The 23265-nt window shown below is 54.0% G+C and overlaps 1 protein-coding gene across 3 annotated transcripts in view; it reads left to right on the top strand.

The window, feature by feature from the left end:
- Nucleotides 1-23265, top strand: part of SHANK2 (SH3 and multiple ankyrin repeat domains 2) — a 558458-nt gene that overhangs the window by 81195 nt on the left and 453998 nt on the right. For all 3 annotated transcript variants that reach the window (XM_044943817.2, XM_044943819.2, XM_044943818.2), the window contains exon 3: nt 9098-9316. In XM_044943817.2, coding sequence (XP_044799752.2) covers nt 9110-9316 — 207 coding nt within the window. In that variant the 5' untranslated portion in view covers nt 9098-9109. The remainder of the gene's footprint in view (nt 1-9097; nt 9317-23265) is intronic.

Here is a 23265-nt window from a genome sequence, read left to right as displayed (position 1 = left end):
TAATGTCCTATTAATTTTCTCCATAAAGGTCTAGCACAGGTTGCTTTAAATACTTTTTCTTATATGTCTTTGGCTATTGTTGGGACTCTGATAGAATTTTTAATGTCTTTAAATTATTTATTGCAAATGTAGCAACTTATTTAACTTTCTGTATTAATTAATTTCTTATCTAGCACTTGCTGAGCATTTTCATTGGTTTAAATAATTTATTTCCAAGTGCTCATGGCTTTTCCATGCAGAGAAGCCGAGTATCTGAAAAATAGTTCTCTCCCTCCACCTTTTTAACTCTGAAACAGTGTATCCACGTATCTGTTGGCTTGTGTGTTGGTTATATTGATGGCTGCTACCGGATTGGGGCAGATTCACTGTTCCAGTTAGGGAAATGCTCCTTTATTTTGATCTTCTAGATGTTTGGGGTCTGACTGAAGGGGTTTCCTTTCCTAGCCCCCTGACATCCGCCCTGTGACTGTCAGAGTCCAGGCCTCTGGTACCCGAGGACACATGGGCCTATCGAACAGCATCTTGGATTTGAGAAGCGCTGGGTGGGGCCGCCTCCCAGCAGAGGAGGTCGTGACCTGTTAGTCCTCATGTCCTGATCAATCCCAGGGACTGATTTTCTTCAGAGTGAATGGATTCTTGCTTCTGCAAAAGTGTTAGAGGAGTGAGCCACGTGTTTCATGATGAGGTTAGGACCAGGGGGCACACTGCTTGGTCAGAATCTCTTCATTTATGCTGGAAGAAAACCAAAATGTGGGCCTATGATTAAAAACAAAACAAAACAAAAACAGGCCTTCTGTAGAATCACGTGGCCCTTTTTACATTGGAAAAGACCCTGATGCTGGAAAAGATTGAAGGCAAAAGGAGAAGGGGGACAGAGGATGAGATGGTTGGATGGCATCACGGACTCAATGGACATGGTTTGAGCAAACTCTGGGAGATGGTGGAGGACAGAGGAGCCTGGCGTGCTGTAGTCCATGGGGTCGCAGAGTTGGACACGACTGAACAGCATTTGCAGCAGAAGTTCAGATGGGAGCCGCCTGCAGCCCAAACTGGAAACCCAGCTGGCTCTCTGCAGGAGGCGGGGAGCCGGAAGCCGTGGGGACCCCGCTCCTATAGTCCAAGGAGCACAGGCTCCTGAGGGAATTCTGCTGCGTGGAAGGGAAGTGGGTCCATCGTGTGAACCTTTCAAATCCCAGCCGTTCTGTTAACCCACCCAGAATGCCTCTCGATACCTCGCATGTCAGTAACCACACAGAACACGCCAGGAAGGCACGTGATCCTCCTCCTTACTGTCAGTGATCCTCAACAGAGACATTTTAATTCAGCATCTGGCTCGTCAGCAGCTCTTTTTACGATTTGGGGAGATCGGTTTTGGCCCAAGGATATTGAGTAGCGGTAATACCCCTGGAGCCCTCTTCCTCTGGGCAGAGGAGTGTTTCCGGTTCCCTGCTGTACAGGTCTTTACCCAGTAAGGGTCCAGGGCAGTTGTGCTCGGCAGGGAGCTGGGCTCTGCGGGCCGTGCCCTGGAGGCGTGGGACACACCTGCTGCGGGAGGTGACATTTGTCCTCTCTAGGAACAGGTGATTCAGGGCTTAAGTGGTTTTGGGAAAATATTGCATCAGCCACTCTGAGAGACGACCCAGAAAGCAGTGCAGGAAATTCTGCAGTGAAGTGATTGTACTTCCCTGGGGCTCAGACAGTAAAGAATCTGCCTGCAATGCAGGAGGCCTGGGTTTGATCCCTGGGTCTGGAAGATCCCCTGGAGAAGGGAACGGCTACCCACTCCAGTATTCTCGCGTGGCGGAGCCTGGCAGGCTGCAGTCCACGGGGTCTCAATGAGTCGGACACGACAGAGCAGCTAGCGCTTTGACTTTCACAGTGATTGGTGCGTGTTTGTTTAATCTAGTTACGTTTCCCAAACTCCTCTGGGCAGGGATGGACTGGAGTGTCTGTGATGGTGTGGTTTTCGGAACACTAGCTGAGAATCATCAGAGGTTAACGGGGAGGTGTGCACAGCGGAGCTTCCCGGGAGAGAGGGAAGGAGAGTGTGTGTGGTCTGGTGAGCCAGGCGCAAAGGAAGGACTTGGGGAGCTAGGCAGAGAGACTCGGGGCAGACGAGGATACCAGCAGTTCATGGAAGAGAGAGGAGAGCTATCCTTCTTGGAGTTCATCCACAGACGCAGGAAGGGACAGACATGGAGTTTATTCTAGACAGTGGTTTCAGAAGAAAGCCTGTCTCGATGGCGATTCTCCTCAGAAATGTGGTTCGTGCGTCTAGCTAAGAACGTCCGGAGGGCCTCACCCTGTACCCATTCCCTGTGGTTGCCATAGCAAAGGCCCAGAGCCTGGGGGCTTAGACAGCAGACACTGCCTGTCTCCAGGCCTGGAGGCCGGAATCCCAGACCCGGGTGTGGGTGGGGCTGGTCCTCCTGAGGCCTCCCTCCTGGGCGTGTGCACAGCGTGTCCTCACAGGGCCGTCCGTGTGTGTGTGTGTGTGTGTGTGTGTGTGTGTGTGTGTCTGTGTCTGTGTGTGTGTGTGTGTGTGTGTGCGCGCGCGCGCTCAGTCATGTCCGACTCTGTGCGAGCCCATGGACCGTAGCCCGCCGGGCTCCTCTGTCCGTGGGAGTTCCCAGGCAAGAACGCTGGAGTGGGCTGCCATTTCCCTCCCCAGGGGAATCTTCCTGACCCGGGACTGAACTTGTGTCTCCTGCATTGGCAGGGGGGGTCTTTACCACTGAGCAACCTGCGAAGCCCAAAGATTTAAATGAGCGTCGAGACACAGGCGTGCTTTTCTCTCACCTTCCCAGGTGCCTTCAACCTCCCTCTGGCCCACTGCTGCCCAAAGCCCCTGCTCTGCGCCCCCGCTCACTGTCAGCCTGTGTAAGCTGACCGTCATCTGTTAGTGACTTTCCCAGGGTGTGGCAGAACCTGGGTCCCTCCCGAATCTAGTTCTGACCTACCGGTTCTGATGGAGGCTGTTGCCAGTCCTTGGCCATGATCTTGACCTGAGTTCTCACGTCTGCACAAAACCCCAGAGCAGCCCCTGGGCGAGCAGGGTCCCACTGCTTTGAGGACCAGCCGGTTTAGTATATTTGGATGTACAGAGTAAATAAAGAGTCATAAAATCTCGCTTCCACTGTGTTAAATATGTCAGGTGTCTGTTTGAGATTTCACTTGAATAAAAACATTTTTTGTTTGCAAAAAAACTACATTTGTGTGTGTGTGTGTGTGTGTGTGTATTAACTGTGGCCCAGCAGGCTCCTCTGTCCATGGGGTTCTCCAGGCAAGATTACTGGAGTGGGTAGGCATTCCCTTCTCCAGGGGAATTTCCTGAACCAGGGTTTTCTGCATATCAGGCAGATTCTGTACCATCTGAGTCAGCAGGGAAGCCCCCTATATGTATACACACACATATGAAATAAACCAGAGCTGAGGGAACCTCTGCCTGTTTATAGGGTACCTTCATGTGTGTGACTCGTGCAGCTTTGACCTTGGTAAAGTCATTCTGTTTTTACTATGTGTCTTCTGTCTCAGGTCAGCTTTCATATTTTCTCTATGTCTGAGGAGGGAACCAGGAGGAAAACTTAGCCGCCTGTTCCTCATAGGTGTTAGGAGACTCAGGAGACAGTTTGAGATTTTATGTTTTCTTGGAACAGTTGTGTGCTTTCTTGGAACATTTCGGCAGCAAAATGTGGAGTTTGTGTTAAAATTGCCTTTCCCACTGTTACTTTCTTTTGCGCTTATTAATAGGTGCCCAGCAGGGCCAGTGAAGCAAACACATTCTGAGAGATGTTGAATTTATCGACTTGTATTTGTATAGCTTGGTATTTTCCCCGAGAGGTTAGTTACAGTAGAAATGTCTGCCCACGAGCGGTGAGTAACCTTCCTTTCCGGGTCCCGCCACTGACATTTCCTGGGGAAGCTGGTTTCCAGACTGAGTTTTTGTCCTTAGTTTCCTATCCTCGGAGCGTTCCCCTCCCTGCCCCCCCCACCACAGGTTGGAGAAGCCCTTCCACCCATCATGGCATTGCCCCATGAGATGCAGGACACCCACTTCTGTGTGAATTTCAGATTGTTAGTGTTTTAGTGTGAGTACCCCGATGGCTCAGCACGTAAAGAATTCGCCTGCAGTGCAGGAGACAAAGAGACGTAGGTTCTATCCTGAGTCAGGAAGATCCCCCGGAGAAGGAAATGGCAACCCACTCCAGTATTCTTGGCTTAAAAAGCCCATGACAGAGGAGCCTGGCGGGCTACAGTCCAGCGGTTTACAAAGAGTGGGACACGACTAAGCACCTTGCACCCCATGTCCTGCCCAGTATTTAGGAAGTACTTAGGATAAAACATATCCGTTGTTTATCCAAAATGCGAGAGTCCCCGGGTGCCCTCTGTGTCACCCGCGTCCCCAACCACAGTTAATAATTAAGTGTCTCCCCAGGTGTTTGCTTTTCCCGTGGATCAGCTGATCGAGTTATGCAAGCTCCTTTTTAAGGTCAGGGCCAGCCCGCTGGGGCTTTTGGCCTGAGCTCCCAGGACGTCTGGGAGGAAGTGGGCAGGGGTCTGCCTTGTCCCCTCAGCCCCGTCCAGTGGGTTTCGGTGGCAGACATGTCCATGTGTGACCGTCGCCCCTAAGCTGGTGCGGCAGCAACGGCGACTCCTTGTGGCCAGGTGAGGACTGCGGGCGGCAGGGCTCTGGGGGACTCAGGGCGCCTTCCCCTCGCTTGTCAGTTCCGTGTGACACAGACATCCTTAAACCACCCCCACCCCACCTTTGGTTTTCTGGAAGGAAGACCCTGGGGTCAGGTACACTTTGCTGTTCAGACTGCGTGTCCACAACGGGTCAGCGGCCTGGGGGCCGCGGCTGCAGAGTCATCCTGGAGGAACAAGGGTGGCCGGCGTTTCCACATTCCCGGTGCTTGCCCGTCGTCTGACCTGTCTCAGAACCACCTCTGGACCTGGACCTGCATGTTGTTCCCACGCCCTGTGCGGCAGCAGCGGTTGGTTAGTCGCTCGGTCGTGTCTGGCTCTTTGCGACCCTTGGACTGTAGCCCGCCAGGCTCCTCTGTCCGTGGAATTCTCCAGGCAAGGACACTGGAATGGGTTGCCATTTCCTTCCCCCAGAGTTTGCTCACATCGGTATCCGTTGAGTCCGTGAAGCTATCTGACCATCTCATCATCTACAGCCCCTTCTCCTTTTGCTTCAGTCTCTCTCAGCATCACAGTCTCGGGGCATCTAAAGATCACGTCCATCAGGGGTACTTCCCTGGTGGTCCAGTGGCTAAGGTGATGTGCTCCCAATACAGGGGTCCTGGGTTCCATCCTTGGTCAGAGAACTAGACCTCAAATGCCGCAACTAGGACCTGGTGCAGGCAGATAAATATAAAAAAATAAAGACAACGTCGATGTTGGGGCCTCGCCTAGACCAGTTGAATCAGGCCTCCTGCACCACTTTTTTAGAACAAGGTCCCAGGTCACTTCCTGGTACAGCGGGTATGAAGAGACACTGCTCTGGACGGCTGTGGTTCAGTCGACAAGTCGTGTCCGACTCTGTGACCCCATGGACGGTGGCACACCAGGCCTCCCTGTCCATCACCAACTCCCGGAGCCTGCCCAGACTCATGTCCATTGAGTCAGTGATGCCGTCCAACCATCTCATCCTCTGCCGCCCACTTCTGCTTCTGCCCTCAGTCTTTCCCAGCGTCAGGGTGTTTTCCAATGAGTCGGCTCTTCGCATCAGGTGGCCAAAGGATTGGAGCTTCAGCATCAGTCCTTCCAACGACTATTCAGGATTGATTTCCTTTAGGATTGACTGGTTTGATCTCCTTGCTGTCCAAGGGACTCTCAAGAGTCTTTTCTAGCACCACAGTTCAAAAGCATCACTTCTTGGGCGCTCAGCCTTCTTTATGGTCCGACTCTCTAACCCACGGCAGTGAAAGTGCAGAGTGCTAACCACCGGAACACCAGGGAGTTGGCCTGTTCTAGAGGATATTAAAACCTGGAAACCTTGTTGGAAATGATTTTATATATATATATATACACCTATATAATAGTACTTCCCTGGTGGCTCAGACGGTAAAGAATCTGCCTCCAACACAGGGGACTCAGGTTCGATCCTTGGCTTGGGAAGATCCCTGGAGAAGCAAATGGCAAGCCACTCCAGTATTCTTGCCTGGGAAGTCCCATGGACAGAGGAGCCTGATGGGCTGCAGTCCATGGGGTCATAAAGATTCAGACACAACTGAACAACTAAAGCAACACACACAACAATGCAGTACGTAATTTATATTTATATTATGTTATAATATATGATGATGATTGTGTATGTAATTATCACAATATATTATAATAACATACAGCCATTTCCATATTACAATTATAATTGTAACTGTATTCTGTATTATATAGTATATTTGTGGCATATAATTATGCCAGGCACTCATTTTTTTCCTGTGTAAATGGTGAACGGGCGAAGGCAGGAATGAACGTGTTGGTGGAAGTCGCAGCCAGGCTGGCTGGGACCTTCCTAAGGTAGGACCCGGGGTGGCCAGACCCTGTCCTCGGCCTCAGGCCCACCCCGCCCTCTCCAGTCTGTGCTCTTGTACGGTTGGAAAAATATGTAACCCAAATGACAGAGGCGTTTGTCAGTGAATGCAGGGGTGAATCCCCTGCTGCTCTGAAGTTTTAGTGGAGGATGGGATGTACTTTGGAAATTTTAGGCTTCCCTGGTGGCTCAGATGCTAAAGCATCCACCTTCAATGCAGGAGACCGGGTTTGACCTCCTCTGGAGAAGGGAATGGCAACCCACTCCAGTGTTCTTGCCTGGAGAATCCACGGACAGAGGAGCCTGTGGGCTACAGTCCATGGGGTCACAAAGAGTCGGACATGACTGAGCAACTAACACTTTTTCACTTAGTAATTTTACTTTAAGAAATGAAACCCTTCCTGGGGGATACGGGTAATCTGCTGTCTGAGATGTTTGACCAGGGACCCCTCATGGGAGGTGTGAAGGCAGAAGGCTGAGGAGGAGGCCAGGCTGCAGGGTTGGGTGGATCAGTTCGCAGCTGCTTAGACTTGAGGCCCGCTGGCCAGGAAGAGAGCTCACAGGAGGTCTGACCATGTGGAGTCACTTGGTTCTAGGAGGACCTGAGGAGGAGGGCAGGCTGGCCAGGGAGTGGCTGCAGCTTGCATGGCTGACCTCAACCAGGCCAGATTTTCCTGGTGGTCAGGATGAGCCAGATATCGAGGTTTTCATGTGAAACCTCTGCGTTAGGACTCATTCAGCCCCTCTGCAGGTTGGACATAGCAGCGTTTATGGACCCCATGTCCGAGGACGGTCCAGGTGCTCTTGGCGGTAGGGGAGCCCCCGACCCAGACGTGGTCTTGCCTTTCCCTGGGTGTGTGTGGGGGGATGCATTTTCCGGGGTGGCGTCTGCACTTTGCTGGGCTTTGTGTGTCTAATCAGTGGCTGGGAATGTCCTGGGACCTGGTGGCCCAGAAGGGAAGCACTTCCATGGGTGTCCACTGACCTTCAGTGAACTCTGGAGGTAAATGGTGGGCATCAGCCTTCTCAGAGTGGATGCCGAGTTGGCACTGACTGAGCTGTGTCCTGCATGGGACTTTTCTGAGGCTCGTCACCCCAAAATGAATGGCTTCTGGGGCCATGCACCCCAGCCCCTGGGGTAGTTGGGCAGGTGGCCATCTTCCTCCCCTCCCTCCCCGTTGCTTTTCTCCCCCCACCTCTACTGTGAAATATTTCCAGCACAAATAGATGCACGGAGAATAGCGTTGCAAGCATCCGTGTCCCACGTTTGTTGAAATCTGGCTTTCTCTTGTCACCTGGAGCTATTTCGAGGAAACCGAAAGTTACAAGTGACATCACAGGTGCTATGACCCCCTTCCTGCCCCCCCACCCCCCACTTGGGCGTTCCTGTTGCCTTGGGTTCCTCTGCCCCATTGCTCACGTCGTGCGCCCTTCAGGCTGCAGACAGGCTGTGTCTTCCCGGCCTTTCTGAACAAGGACACCGTGTCTGAATGGCCCTTTCTCAGGGCTCCATTCGGGGCCCTACGTGGGTCGCTGCGGTCCACGCTGCTCTCAGCTGTGCTGTCTGTGGGAAGAAGAGACCACACCTTGGTCGGGCAGACCCTGGATGACTAGGGTGGCGTGTGAGCTGGGTTAGCCAGGACACCCTGTTTTGCAGGGAACAGCCTGGGACATCTTTCTTGTTCCGTGAACTTGACCATTGACTTTCTTTACCGAGTTCACACAGAAGTGCAATTGCTGGTTTGGCATGCACCCCCCGGCCCAGGACCCCTGGTCATCTCAGGTTTTAGCCTGACCTTTCTGAGCCGGGCCCACAGTCCTGAGCGTGTCTTGTGGGCAGGTTTTAACCTGACCTTTCTGACCCCTGCCCACAGACCTGGGGGTGTCTCGTGGACAGCCTGCCCCCAGGTCTGTCCTGCTAACGTCCGTGGAATGAGATGGCGGTTGGCCCCCTCACGTGGGTCCTTGCCGGGGGGCTTTTATTGCACTTGGTGAGGAAGCGGCCCTCCCAGCCTCCGCGGGCTCTTGGAGACCCCCGGCCCTCCCCCATCAGCCTTTGGGTTCTGCTGTGCTCCTGGGCCTGGAGATTATCTCATTTCTGAGCCTGGCCGAGCGTGCTGGGTCTATTTTTACATAGTACCTATCATTGCTGTGTGTGAAGCAGAGGGGGTTATTATAGCAGGAGCTTGGTACCCTTCTGACCCAAAGCCTGCATCTCTCTGCCTGCTGCTCTTCCTCCAAGAAAAACAAAGCGAGCTGTTCCTCTTACTCCCGAACGTTTCAGACCGCCCACTGCCCCTTCGGTCCATCCCCGTGAGCTGTGGCCGCGGCCACAGTGAGTTCGGGCTCCTTTTAAGCGCTGGGTTTCCAAGCAGCGGGGCAGGGCTCTCGGGGCCCCCACAGGTCCTGCCTGGCTCGGGCCCGGGAGGGGTGGGGGTGTGTGGAGGTGTGTGTCTGGTACCCACGGTCGCCCAGCCTGCGATTGCGCCTCCGCCACAGCCCCGGCTTCCTCCTCGAGCCTCCCCTGATGTCTGTCTCCCTCCTCCCCTCTCCGTGTAGAAACGCACAGCCATGCCACGCAGCCCCACGTCCAGCGAGGATGAGATGGCCCAGAGCTACTCAGACTCCTCGGAGGAGTCGGACTCGGACAGTTCCAAGGAGGAGACCATCTACGACACCATCCGGGCCACGGCCCAGAAGCCGGGCGGCGCCAGGGCGGAGGAGGGCCAGGCCCACGCGCTGGTGCTGCGCATCATCATCGAGGACCTGCAGCAGACGGTGAGCCCGCCGCCCGCCGCCCGCGTTCTGGCCCATGGCAGGCGTGACCTGGGCTTGAGGGGCCTCTGCTCGCCCCCTGCCCCGACGGTTCCCAAGGCCCTGCTGCTCCTGCCCCCTCCCCACGAGCGCCCCGCACACCCCCTCCTGCTGGGCCCTCCTCCCCTCCCTCCTCCCTGCTGGAGGCACCTACTATGTGCAGGGACAGAGGCCAAGCCTCTGAACACAGAGACCAGCCTTGCAGAGGCAGCGAGCACAGTGGGTGCCTTAGTAAATGGGCTGCCTGCCCCGGGCAGGCCCTGCTGCCTCCCCTGGCACTGGGGCTCCCGCTTCCTGGAGTCTGCAAGCTCTGCCCGGCATGCCCTTCCCTGCCCTGCCTGCCAGCAGCCCCTGAGTCATCCCTTGAGGTCCGAGCCCCATGCTGTCTTATGCACACGAGGGAGACATTCCTTCCATGGTGAATTTGCATGAGGTCCCAGTGGCCACAGCGGGTGCAGCAGAGGGGTCTCCCTGGCTGTGGTACTGTTTCGGGGGCCTTGGAGAATGCAGGAGGGGCTCCCTCTGGGGTGGACAGGATGCACACTGAAGCTGGGTGTGTGGGCCTGGCGGGGGTGGGGGGCTGCACCAGGCATGGTGGGGGAACCCTTCGGGCTGGGCAGGGCTGGACCTGAGCCCCCTGCAGAGTCACGTCCAGGGTCTGGCTGGTGGATATGGCGTCCAGGCCTGCGGGGAGGCTGGGAAGGTTCGGTGACCCCAGGAGGGGTTTCTGGAGGCTGGCAGGTGGCGCATAGACCCACATTCGGGCTGAGTGGGCGCCTCCCAGTGGGGATTCTTGTCTCTTGGGATCAGGTGACTGGGGTCTCAGCCTGTGCTGGGTGGGCTCCCCTCCGGGGCATCTCCTTTCTCGTCGTCTCTGCCCCTTAGGTCTCCATGGTGCTTGTGTGCCCGAGAAGACCCCTCATGTTAGAGTTTAGAGAGGAGGTAGGAGAGGCGGGGCTGGGGCGGGTGTAGACGACCTCTGGGAGGCTCCAGCCTGTGAGCTTGAAGGCCCTCCTGGGAAGAGGTCTGGCTGGGGTCAGAGGGACTGGGGAGGCCCGCGGCGCCACCTCCTGGCCGATTGGCAGCGGTGCGGCCCTTGGGCTCTGACCCAAGGTCCAGTCTCCTGCGCCTCAGGTCTCCCAGGAAACCCCCGCTCCTGGGGAGGGGCCCTACCTGGGCCGAGAGTGCTGTGCCCTGGGGTCATCTCAGGGCCAGCTCTCAAGACCCCACCTTCCAGGGAGGGCTCAGGCGGACCCGAGCCCTAGAACCATCCTGGCAGCAGGGCACGCCCAGCGTTCATTCTTCTTCCGAGTCATCTGACATCTCTTATGAAAGTTACGTGATTATTATAAAAAGCTTCAGGTCATATGCATTGGAGAAGGAAATGGCAGCCCACTCCAGTGTTCTTGCCTGGAGAATCCCAGGGATGGCGGAGCCTGGTGGGCTGCCGTCTATGGGGTCGCACAGAGTCGGACACGACTGAAGCGACTTAGCAGCAGCAGCAGCAGGTCATATGGAAAAGCACAGACGCCAGCTCCAGGAGTGGTTGTCACTGACGTGTCTCTCCAAGGGGTTGCAGGTAATGCGTGGCCTGGGCAAGCACAGACTCAAAGTACATACGCTGTTAATAAATCAGCCTCATTAAGGTGACTTAATTTGAAAGTAAAGGGAGAAAAGGTCAATGAAGAAAAAGCTGAACTTTAGTATTTTTTTTTTTTTTTTTTTTGCCACAGAGAGACTTGTTTCCAAATGAATCTATCAAGTTAAAGGAAATGATTACAAAAACACTGGGAGGCTGACCTCTTTATTGGTTTTCATTTTTGATTAGTTTTTTTCCTCTTGTTTTTTTATTTTTTGGCTGTAAGGAACTTAGTGTTCTCTCCCTGTATATTGGGGGTGGATTAAGCTAATTGCTGTAATAAACAGCCCTCCAAGCCTCAGGCACCAGACACATAGATGTTGTATTTCTCAGTCCCCTGGGGATTGGCAGGGATGAGGAGGGGCTGGTTCACATGTGCGTCTATGGGGTCGCACAGAGTCGAACAAGACTGAAGTGACTTAGCAGCAGCAGCAAGTCATATGGAAAAGCATAGAGGCCAGCTCCAGGAGCGGTTGTCACTGACGTTTCATGAACATGTCAGACGTGTCTCTCCAACACACGTGGACACGTGAGGCCTCTCCTCCCCACCCACCGGTTCTTGCTGGTGTGGAGCACTCTGCCCGGGGTGTAGAGCACTCTCCACCGCCTGCAGCCCTCAGAGCCCTGGGGTCTCAGTCCCTCTCCCACCGTCACCGCTCATTGCCGGTGCACAGAGGCCTTCTCTTGCGCCTGCTCTGCGTGCCGTCCCACCTCTTACGTGGGTGGAGCTGACCGTCCAGGGTTTTCTCAGGAGGAGGTCTTGGGGTCAGTGCTTCCCCAGTGACCGGCCCGCTGGTCTCACCGCTGGCGGTCGTGATGCTCTTTGAAGCCCATCGCCCGCGGGGGATGCAATGGGTGAGGGTCCTGAGTGCCTCTGGCTGCATCCTCATCCGGGGACCAGTGCACAGCCTTGTTGTGTGTGCGCTTTTGTGTCAAGAGTATTATTTAATACACGCAGTTGACTCAGGATTAGCGCCAGGCTCACGGCCAGCAGCCTCTGACTCACACCTGGAGGCGCTCACCTGACTCGTGGTTTCTCCCCGAGGCTCATCACCGCCTTCTTGTCCGTGGACACCAGACCTCGCTTCAGCTCTGTGCCTGGGGGTCATTTTAAACCTCAGGACCACCAACAAAAAGCACCGAAATGCAAAACGGGGCCCTGAATAGACCCGGATAAAGACTGTTGTTTATAAGATCACAGCGGACCCAGAAGGGAGCAGGCTGGAGACTGGCATGGCTGCTGTGTCTGCGAGTGGTCACAGCGGTGCTGCTCGTATTGATTTGGGGTTACCAGTAAATTTTAGCAAGTAGGCAAATCCCCAAATACATAATCCGCAAAGAATAAGAACTGTGTACAAGAGCATGTCAGCTAGTGTGTGGTTTTCCTGTGGAATCTTGAGCCATTGTTCCTGCCCCACGTCGCCCCAGACCTGCAGCGATGTCGTTTGATGGTGTGCTTGCTGCGATGTCGTTTGATGGTGTGCTTGCTCTGAACTCATGCTAGAGGTATCTTGTCCAGGACTTGATTTTTTTTCTTTATTGGATTCCTAAAGCATTGATTTCAGTTACTAACCCAGGTGGCTCAGATGGTAAAGCATCTGTCTGCAGCGCGGAGACCTGGGTTGGATCCCTGGGTGGGGAAGATCGTCCGGAGAAGGGCATGGCAACCCACTCCAGTATTCTTGCCTGGAGAACCCCATAGACAGAGGAGCCTGGTGGGGTACAGTCCCTGGGGTCACAAAGAGTCGGACACGACTGAGTTGACTAAGCACCCAGGAAGTGTTTGGTGCTGGCCATTCTGTTTTTCCTGAAGAAATCTGTTTCCCAGATTTTTCCTTTTCCCCCTTTCTCTCTCTGGGAGTTCTTCTCTGTTTCAATGACACAGTTTCCCCTTTTTATTGAAATACAGTTGGTTTACAATGCTGTGTTGGTTTCAGGTGTATAGCAAAGTGATTCAGGAATACACATACATATATCAACATGTATAAATGTCTATTCTCTTTATACACATACATATATCAATATGTATAAATGTCTATTCTCTTTCAGATTCTTTGCCCTCAAAGGTTATTACAAAATGGAGTATAGTTTGCTGTGCTATACTGTAGGTCCTTGTTGGTTATTTTATATGTGTGTATAAGTTAGTCCCAAACCCTTAATTTATCCCTCTCCCATCTTTCGCTTTGGTAACCATAAGTTTATTTTCTATGTCTATGAGTTGATTTCTGTTTTGTGTATGAGTTCATTTGTATCTTTTCTTAGATTCCACACGTAAGTGATGTTGTATGGTGTTCGTCTGACTTACTTCGCTTAGTATGATCGTCTCTAGGTCCATCCGTGTTGCTGCAGGTGGCTTTATTTCTTCCTTTTTATGGCTGAGTAATGTTCCATCGTATGTGCCACGCCTTCTGTATACACGCATCTGTCCATGGGCATTTAGCTCGTTTCCAGGGCCTGGCTGTTGTACATGGAGCTGCAGTGCACACTGAGAGGCATGTATCTTTTTGAATTATGAGCCCAGGAGTGGGGTTGCTGGGTCATAGGGGGGTTCTGTTTTTAGTTTTTCAGGCACCTTTGCACTGTTCTCCATCGTGGGGGTCCAGGCACCTTTAGTATTGGCTTTTCCTCCCCTCGCTCTGTCGTCCTTTCCCCCGTTGCTTTGATCGCCTGTCACTTCCCTGTTTCTCCTTTCTTTACAGTGTGTTCAGGTGCGTCCGTTCTGACTTCTGATTGATCTTTCTGGAAATTACTCTTTCGAGTTGTTGTTTGTAGAGTAGATTTCACGGCTTATTACTTTTCCCCAGCAAAAAGTACTGAGCTCTCTCTTCTTCTGCTCAGGCGTGTTTTCACCCGGAGCAGCTGAGCCTACTGTCTGGCTTTTACCTGCTGTCCTCCTTCCTTTTCTCTGTTCCTTTTCCTGCGACATCTTCCTTATTTCTGCGCTGTTTCTCCTGACCTGTCTCTGTGGTTTGTCAGTGACTTGAATTTCTATTTGTTCTGGTCTCGACAGTGAGTCAGACTTGGGGGTGTGTCTGTTGGCCCTTTTAGACACAGGCCCAGGGGCAGGGAGTGTTGAGTCTTTTTAGAAGGTCCAGGCGCTGGAGTAGGGACCTGGTGACCTCGCCCCCCCAGCGTGGATGGATCCTCATGCTGCAGGTTTAACCCTCTGAGTCCCTAGATACTGTTACTGTTTATCGATGCTGGAGGATTCAAAGACTGGGGAAGCACTCCCCTCAGATTTCAGACTCCAGACCCGAGACTGAACGGGAAGGCTGAGGGCGGGGTGAGGACAGAGCCGCTAGGGTGACGTGCCCCTTCTCTGCCATTTCCCTGAGGTGGGCTGCCTGCGTCCCCGGGGCTGGTACTCAAGGTCTGCAAGCCTGGGGTCCCCTGGCAGGTATGCAGTGAGCCAAGCGGGCTACAAATGTCTGTGTCCGCCATGGCTTTCCTTGGTCAAAGCCCATCTGTCAGCGCTGTCCACCCAGGGAGGCCCTTTTCCTCACAGTGGGGAGGGGCTGTCTGCTAACCTGGCTGCTGAGAGGTTCCGAGGGCAGCCAGGCGCACGTGTGGGATGTCAGGCCACGCTGTCCCAGGCCTGCTGATGGGCCAGGAGGTGTTCTGTCCTCAGGCTATGGGCTTTGGGGACCCATAGGGGCCTTCCCAGGAGGTGCTAGTGGTAAAGCATCTGCCTGAAATGTGGGAGACACAAGAGACTCAGGCTCGATCCCTGGGTCGGGAAGATCCCCTGGAGGAGTGAATGGCAACCCACTCCAGTTTTCTTGCCTGGAGAATCCCATGGGCAGAGGAGCCTGGCGGGCTTCAGTCCGGGGGCTCACGAAGAGTCAGACGTGACTGAGCCACTAAACTGCCAGACCATCGGGAATTACTGGTGGAGACACACCAGCTCTGCAAAAGGAAGATCCTTCCCCAGAGGGGGTCCTTTCAGGGTCTGGACTCCACTCCCAGGGGCATAACTGTTTCCAGAAACTTCTGAAGACCACTTCTCTTCTCCTTGCTTTGTCCCGAGACAAACAAAGGCCCTGGAGCCTGAGACTAGATATCCCGTGGGTGTGAGCACTCGGGACAGAGCGGCCCTTGTTCCGATGAGAAGGCCCTTGCCTTGCTGAATCCTGAAGGCGGAGATGCAAGACCTGCCTGGAATCCTGCCTGGAGGGCTCTCGGTGCTGCCGAGCGGGTTCCTCAGCTGAGTGCCCGCCGCAGCTGCTCAGGGGGCGGTGCCGCTTCTGCACCAGGTGGGGTCTCTCCCTGGGTGGGGTCCCTCCCCAGGTTGGGGTCCCTCCCCAGGTGGGGGTCTCTCTGCAGGTAAGGTCTGGACATGCTTTTTGGCCCGCGTGACCCCTCTTTCTGCATCTCAGCGGGACTGGAGTGTTGAGCTTTGGGTGGAGAGCGCTGGTCCTCCTTTCAGGAACACCCTCTCAGATCACTGCACACTCTGGTGATCAGAGTCCCGGGTGTTGGGGGTGCCCAGGCCACGCAGGGTGCCATTGAGTGGGCTCCTGGGCGTGGCGGGCATTCCTGCTGTTCGCTAGAGCATCGCAGATGCACAGGGAGCTCACTGTGGGGTTGAGGGTTGGCACGCGTCCATTAACCTGGCCTTTTAAGCAGGAGGCATGCGCCAACATCAATAGAAACTGCAGCTCTTGTGTTCTTTCTGTTTGGGGCACAGCAAACAGATGTGGGACCAGCGCTGGCACCGGGGTCCTCACAGTCCTGTCCAGCCCTCCCTGAGTGTCACATCACACAGACGGCGCAGAAGAATGCAGAGGGGATGGGGATGTGCTCTCTGGGTTCCCCTGGGTGTATATGGCCTCAGCCCCCTCGCCCACCTCCACCCAAGAGTTGGCACCGAGCAGCTGCAGGGAGCTGCCGGCCCTCGTGTCGGTCCCCACGACCCGCCTGGGCGAGTTAGCAGTGGTCCCTGGGCTGCTCTGCCTGGCAGAGACTTTGGGAAAATGCCTTTGTGCTGGAATCAGCGCTTCCGTCTGTTAGATAGCTGCATCTTCAAGTTTATGTAATTTGGAAAACACGTCTCAGCTGCTCTCCTCACCCCAGGCCACAATTCATCTCCTTTCACCCATGTGTCTCTCACTCAAATTTCTCCCCAAGAGCAGTATCCCATAGCATCCCGCATCCCTGCAGCATCCCGCAGCATCCCGCATCCCCGCAGCGTCCCGCATCCCCTAGCATCCCGCATCCCCTCAGTGTCCCGCATCCCCGCAGCATCCCACAGCGTCCCGCATCCCCTAGCATCCCGCATCCCCTAGCATCCCGCATCCCCGCAGCGTCCCGCATCCCCGCCCACCTGCCTCCCCCACCCAGCCACACATGTCAGCTGACAGCCACACTTCCGGATCCATCACTTGCCTCCAGTCAGGCCATCAGATGGGCTCAATCCAAGGATCTCAGCCCTCCTGCTTGTCACTGAGGCTCCACACAGAACTCCAAGCTGCAGAGGCTTCGCGTCCTCCTCCTTCAGGGTTTTAATCCCTCCTTTATCCCATTGCCGCAGGCGACCATCATGTTTGTTTTTCACATCTGAGGCTTCCTGTGTTGTTGAGTAAGGGGAGGACTTTATCCTGTCCTGGCAGTTTTGAGTCCATCTCCTCCTGCGGTAGCTGAGAATCCAGCCCCTATGGCTGGCCTCTGGCTCTGCAAAGACCAGGAGGTGGGCCCACATCATGAGAGAAGGTTCTGGAAGGGCCTGTGCAGGAGTGGCTGGCTGCCTTGAGATGCTCCATCAGAGCGCATGGCCAGGCAGGCGTCCTGTTCACCACTCTGAGCTCCCTGGGGGTTGGAGTCTCCTTCCAGACTTGGTTCCACTCTCAGATGTGGCCTTGGTTCCCCAAGATGTGTTTTTCCCAGGTGGGGATGAGGTGGGTTGGATGGACCTTCTGCTGTATTCTCTGGACTTGCAGGTGCTGGGTCAGCGGAGAGCGAGAGGCTTGGGCCAAGGGACTGGTTGGCCGAGCCCGGCCACTGCAGCCCAGCCCCTGGGGCTCCCTGCTGCCTGGGCTTGTCTCCTTCAGACAGTATTCCTTTTCAGGGGAATCCCATCTCTCATGACAGCCAGGCTTGGCGAGGCTCTCCCCGGCTGCCCCCTACAGGAGGCCCTGTTACCACCCATGTCTGTCCAGCGTCCTCTGCCCACGGTCACGTCTCTGGCTGGACCTCCCGTCTGGGGCACAGACTTCATTTCTCCCTTGACATGTTCTCAGTCGGAATCTCAGAGGCACCTCGACTCAGATGGTCCAGACCAGATGCTGCCACGCTGTCCTCTTCCCTCTGACCCTCCAAGCCTGGCCCGCAGGGTCCCTCTCCCCCCAGTGGTTACCGTAGAAAGACCCAAGTTTATGGAGGTGTCATCACAGGCCACAAAGTTCATCCCTTGGAGGGCACCGTCCAGCGGTTTTCAGTAAGTCTGCTGAGCTGTGCACCCACCATCCGGGTCTGGACTCTGCCCGTCACCTGCGTTGTTTCTCTGTTGCTCATCCTCAATCCCCCTTCCGGCCCTGACGATTGCCGACTGTGTTCTGTCTCCACACACGGAGTCCCCTCTTCTGGACGATCCGCGTGAGGAAGTCACGTGGTGTGTGGACTTTCACATCTGGCTTCTCTCACCCAGCAGCGTGGCTGTGAGGCTCATCCACATGGTAGCCTCTGTGTTTTATTTCTTTTTATCGCCAGGTCGTAACTTACTGATCATGTGGCTCGTTCCATCCCCCTGGTGATGGTCAGTTGGGTTGTTCCCACTTTGGGCTGTGAACCTTCTCTGACTCTTTGTCTGAGGCAGAACCCAGGAGTTATCCAGGGCCTGCCATCGCCCCTCAGCCCGTGCACTGCCAGGCCCTGCCCTTGACCTTCTGAATCCCTTTGAACCCGCGTCACTGTCTCCCCACCGCAGCCCCATCTCCCCCATCTTCCCTCTGGGGGGCTGCAGATGCCTCTTCTCTCACAAGTGTTCTGCACCTGCCGAAAATGATTTTTTAAATGTGAACCCAGTTGCTACTTTGTTGTAGAACCCCCCTCCCTCCGCGAGGCTTTCTATTTTCAGGGTCAGATCAAGTGTACACGGCACCCTGTCCCCTGCAGATCCTCCAGCTCCACGTTTAGGACATCATGAATTCATCTCGGCCCCCGCCTGCACTGCACGAGGGGTGACATCTGAGTTGAGCCCCAGGTGATGAGAGATTAGCTTGTAAAGCTCTTTGGCTAGATCTTCTGGGCAGAGGCTTGCAGGAGTGGCATGCCTGAGGTGGGAATGAACAGGCTTGGTGTGTCAGAGCAGAGAAGGTCAAGACTGCCAGCTGGGTGGGTGCTCGGGGCTGAGGTGGGGTGGGGGGTGTGATTCCCCCTGAAGAACAGCGAGGACTTTGGGAAGGTTTGGTGCAGAGCGTGTGACCTCTCAGCTTCTCTCAGGGGAGGATGGAAGGAAGCAGAGGCAGGTAGGGGTCCCTGCAAGAATCTGGGACCAGGGGCAGCAGGAGAAGGTGGAGACGGAGGGGGCAGGTTCCTGATGACAGGGTCGGGGTCATCACAGCAAATGTGACTCTCGCAGGAGCGTGTGCTCGGCCGGGAGAGAAAGGGTCCTTGAGGGTGACTGGTGGCAACGTGGTTTTAAATGTGCTGCCTGCATCTTTGCACCTTCTCAGGAAAGGAGCAAAAACAGACTCCTTTTGTTTTGAAAATAGAGATGTCATTCACATACCGTGCACAGACCATACCGTTTTCCCATTAAAAGTGTACAATTCAGTGAATTTTAGTTAATTCAGAGGTGAGGGTACCCACCACCATAGTCAATCTTAGAATATTTTTATCACCCCAAAAAGAAACCCCATACCCATTAGTGGGGATTCCCCTACCTCTCCACCAGGGATTCCCTGCCACCTCCCCCTCCCCCAAGGATCCCCGCCCCCTACCCCAGGGATCCCCTGTCCCCTTCCCCCAGGGGTTTCCTGTCCCCTCCCCCAGGGATCCCCGCCCCCTCCCCCTCCCCCAGGGATTCCCCGCCCCCTCCCCCAGGGTTCCCCTGTCCCCCTCCCCCAGGGATCCCCGCCCCCTCCCCCAGGGTTCCCCTGTCCCCCTCCCCCAGGGATCCCCTGCCCCCTCCCCCAGGGGTTCCCCGCCCCCTCCCCCAGGGGATCCTCTGCCCCCTCCCCCAGGGGTCCCCGCCCCCTCCCCCAGGGGTCCCCTGCCCCTCCCCCAGGGGTCCCCTGCCCCTCCGCCAGCCCCTGGCTACCACTGGTCTGCCTCTGTCTCTGGATTTGCCTGTCCTGAACCTTCTGTGTTGGTGGCATCAGGCAATGTGTGGCCTGGGAGGGAGGCTTCTATTTATTTACTCCTGTTGTCTGCCTCTCCTCTTGGAGAGAAGCCCCTCCCCACAAGTCTTTCCCCCAGAACAACACTTATCCCATTGACGCCTTAAATGTCTCCATTCACTGGCCTCACGGGTCCCCCACAGCCCGGGCAACACAGAGATGAAAACACTCTTGTCTCAGAAAGTGCTTTCGTCTGTCACGCTGCCATTTTATTTCTACGCTTTCCTTCCCTACCTGCTTGTTTGCTGACCACAAGGAAATCCGTTGGGGATTTTAGACTTAATTAGAAAGTTAGTTGTGTGTGACCCTGACTTGAGTACATGTTCTGCCCTAAAAAAAGTCCTCAAAGAGGACTCAGTGGGCAGAAGGAGACAACAGTGATCACATCCTTCATTCGAGAACTGTTTCCAGTTCCACTCTCGGTGTTTCCAGCCGTGGAGTGTGGTCCAAGGCCGACGCCCATCCAGCCAGGGAAGCCCTCAAGAGACCGAGAAAGCCTCAGGTTCCAGATGGTTGTCTTTTTTTAATTTAGAGAAAATTGAGAATATAGGAAAAGACAAAGGATTATACCATCCGTACCAGTTTTTATTATTTATTATGCAGAATTGACAGTGGTTAACATTTTGTCATTTTTTAGTTATAGGGTTAGAATGCTTCAGATAAAGCCAGTGTCTCTCTCACCCTCCTGGCCATTCTGCTCAGGGGCAGAATGTTCATTGTGACGAACCCCACTTGTCTCTTGTTCTTATGTGTGTGACGGTCACTATATGGTATGGTGTTGTTGAGTAAAAAAAAGAAATTACAGATAACCTGGCATCATGCTGGGCATGTCATTTGTAACTTATGTTTTCCACTAGAGGTTATGTTTTTAAGGTTTGTCTTTTTTGTTATTATCCACCCACTTATTCATCCATCCATCCCTCCATCTATCCATCTCTCCATACAACTGTCCATCCATCCATCCATCTGTCCATTTGTCCATCCATGCATCCATCCATCCATCCATCCATCCGTCTACCCATCCATCCATCCGTCTGTCCCTCCATCCGCCCAGCCAGTCAGCCAGCGATCCATCTGTCTGTCCATCCATCCTTCTGTCTGTCCATCCATCTCTCCGCCCATTTATTCTCTTTGCCCTGCAGAAGTATATGGTTTGCATGTTTATCTCTACTTTGAGCCGCCCTGTTTTGTCCTTTGTGCTGTGCATTTGGGTCACTCAGCAGGGACAGAAGCATGGAATCTGGTTTTCTTTGTGGTTTTGTTAATTGCTTGCTAAGGCCAAGGAGAGCCGCCTCCCCCTGGTCCCTGACTCCCCCCGCCTCTAGTTTCTCTGACGTGGTGATAATCAGCCTCGCTGTCCTTAAGTGCAGTGGTTTACACTTCACGGTTAATCAGGAGATTGAGGCGTCATCGGTTGTTTAAACCAAAGGGGAAGGTTCAGGGGCTCTCTGGTGAAAGCCCTCGACAAAGTTGGGCTGTGACCGAGCTGGTTGTCATTCACGTCCCGGGGCAGCTGCTAAAGGCCGGGAGGACCTTTATTTTCATACGTATCATTAAAAAATCAAACGCCCGTTTAACCAGCCGCAGCTTTGCCTGTTGTAAGGATTCTGCACTCATCCTGTTAGATGTGAGGCTAATGCTTCGTCTATGAGCGCGATTGGTGCAGCTCTCTGGAGCTCTGCAGCCCGGATGGCAGACGTCTGGCTTGGTGTGCTCGTCTTAAGCTGTGTGTTAATACCCACTTAAATCCCTTCGAGAAAATAATGCCTGGCTCTGGAATTATTGTACGTCCTGTCAGAAGCCTCGTAAATCCCACATCGTGGTGGGACTTCTGTGGTTCAGAGGCCACCCTGGGGAAGAGCAGAGATCTCCCCCGTGTCGTGTCCCGGGCTGATGAGAATGGTCCAGAACAGGCAGAAAGAGGGCGCGAAGCATCAGTATTTAATCTTGTGTGTCAAAGCCTAGGGGGAGGCCCTCGGATCTGTGGTTGGAGTTCTGCGGTTCCCAGTTCTGATGCTCCGCTCACACCCTCCCTTCTAGGCGGACGGACGGGAGCTCTCACTCCGCTTGGTGGGTGCAGCGTCTGGCCCCGGGCGCTGGGCCATGCCTCCCCTGATTCCCTCTCTCTCCTGTAATCCACTTCACGGCCCCTGGGTGAACCCTCCCAATTCGCAGCTCCATCCTGTGCTGTGGGGCCAAGTTGAAATGCCTCAGCCCTCAGGTCCGTGCATTCCAGCCCTGCCTCTGGCAGCTGTGTGATGCTGTGGGCAGACCTGAGGATCCAGGGTGTTCCCTTCTGGGCTTGGGGCTGCTGATACCTCCGCCAGAAGAACACGGGGAGAATGATGGATTTGACGCAGTTTCTTCGCTGGACTGGCAGGCACATGGTGAGCACTTTGTGTCTGTGGTCAGCACGGCTTAATCCTCCTCCTTCTGCTCTTAGAGCTTCTAGGAGGACCTCTTAGCCGGCATCAGATCCTCCACTTTGCTCTGTGCTTGCCGGAAATCATGGGGACCAACAAGGAAAATGAACTCACCTCCAGGGAGGGCGGGAATCTCTGGCAGAGCCCAAGCAGTGCCTCTCGGGTGCCGGGACCTTGAGGGCGCGGAGGACCGCTAGCTGGGCCCTCAGAGGTCACCAGGTCTGCCCACTGCTTCATCAGCGTCAGGGGCTGCTCTCAAACTCTTATTCTTTGAAAAATGTTATTCTGATTGGAAAACCCTAACCCATGGCCACCTTGGCCTTTCTTAGTGTTTAAACGTTCATAAGCACCAGTGTGGCTCCTGGCCGTCACCTTCCTCAGACCAAGCTGTCCTTCTCGGTCAAGGTCACTCACGGTTTCCCCTTCTGTATACATCCCTTTGTGTGTGACCTGTGACAGCATTTGGCTATTCTCCACCACGAGTCCAACCTGATGGATCTTTGTCCACAGCAAAAAGCATCATTTCATTTGGGCAATTGCATTTGGAAACCGTCCCAGTCACGGTTTGAGGGGGCAGAGGTTTGCAAGTGGCAGGTGAACAGCTCTTAGAGGCCAGGCACCCCTCGATGCACCTTTAAATGACTCCTGGCAGGTTCTGTTTGTTGAGAGTCTTTGAAATGCATCATGAAAGCATTGAGGATGTCATGAAACGTGCTTCTTTTGCAATGAAAGACGTGCTCAGAAGCAGGGATTTCTTTCAGAATATCCTGCTTTCTTGCTGAAAGCACTGGGCTCTGTGTTTCCAGCTCCGTATCTGGAATGGGGTGATGCGGGGTCCCCCCGCAGCACGATGACCCCCGAAGGCTTTGTCAGTTCCCTTCCCCCTCCCCCTCCTGGCTTTTTCCTGGAGAAAGTCAAGAATGAGCTGAATTTAAGTCATCTGAGGACTGTGAGCTAGCTGAGGAGGTGATCTGAACAGATATGTAATTCAGCCTGTGTTGTTGATGGTTCTTCCCTTGGCCTGCAGACAGCTCACTCTAACGATGTGTATTTCACAGAGTGTAATATTTACCGTTCTTTCAAGCTTTGTGTGTTTCAAGCTTCTTACTCCTATAGCATCTTAGAAAACAGCCATTGCCATCGTCTCCGCTTCTCAGGGCCCAGGACAGGTTTGGAGAGCAGTTTACTCTCTTGCATAGAATTCTCTTGCCATGTTTTTTCCTTTTTTTTTTTCAGTTTTGTCTGAGTACTTGTTATTTATTTCTAAAAAATTTAAAATTTTTATTGGCATATAGTTGCTTTACAAAGTTGTGTTAGTTTCTGCTATACAGCAAAGTGAATCAACTATATTAAGCATATGTATATAACATACATCTATCTCTTCCTTTTTGGATCTCCTTCCCATTTCCGTCATCACAGGGCATGGAGTAGAGCTTCCTGTGGTATGCAGTAGGCGCTCATTACTTATCTGTTTTATGTATAGTTGTGAATCGTATATATGTGTCGGTCCCAATC

The sequence above is a fragment of the Bubalus bubalis genome, chromosome 5 (genome assembly GCF_019923935.1).
Source record: "Bubalus bubalis isolate 160015118507 breed Murrah chromosome 5, NDDB_SH_1, whole genome shotgun sequence".
Lineage (NCBI taxonomy): Eukaryota > Metazoa > Chordata > Mammalia > Artiodactyla > Bovidae > Bubalus > Bubalus bubalis.
This window is presented reverse-complemented; position numbering and strand designations above follow the sequence as displayed.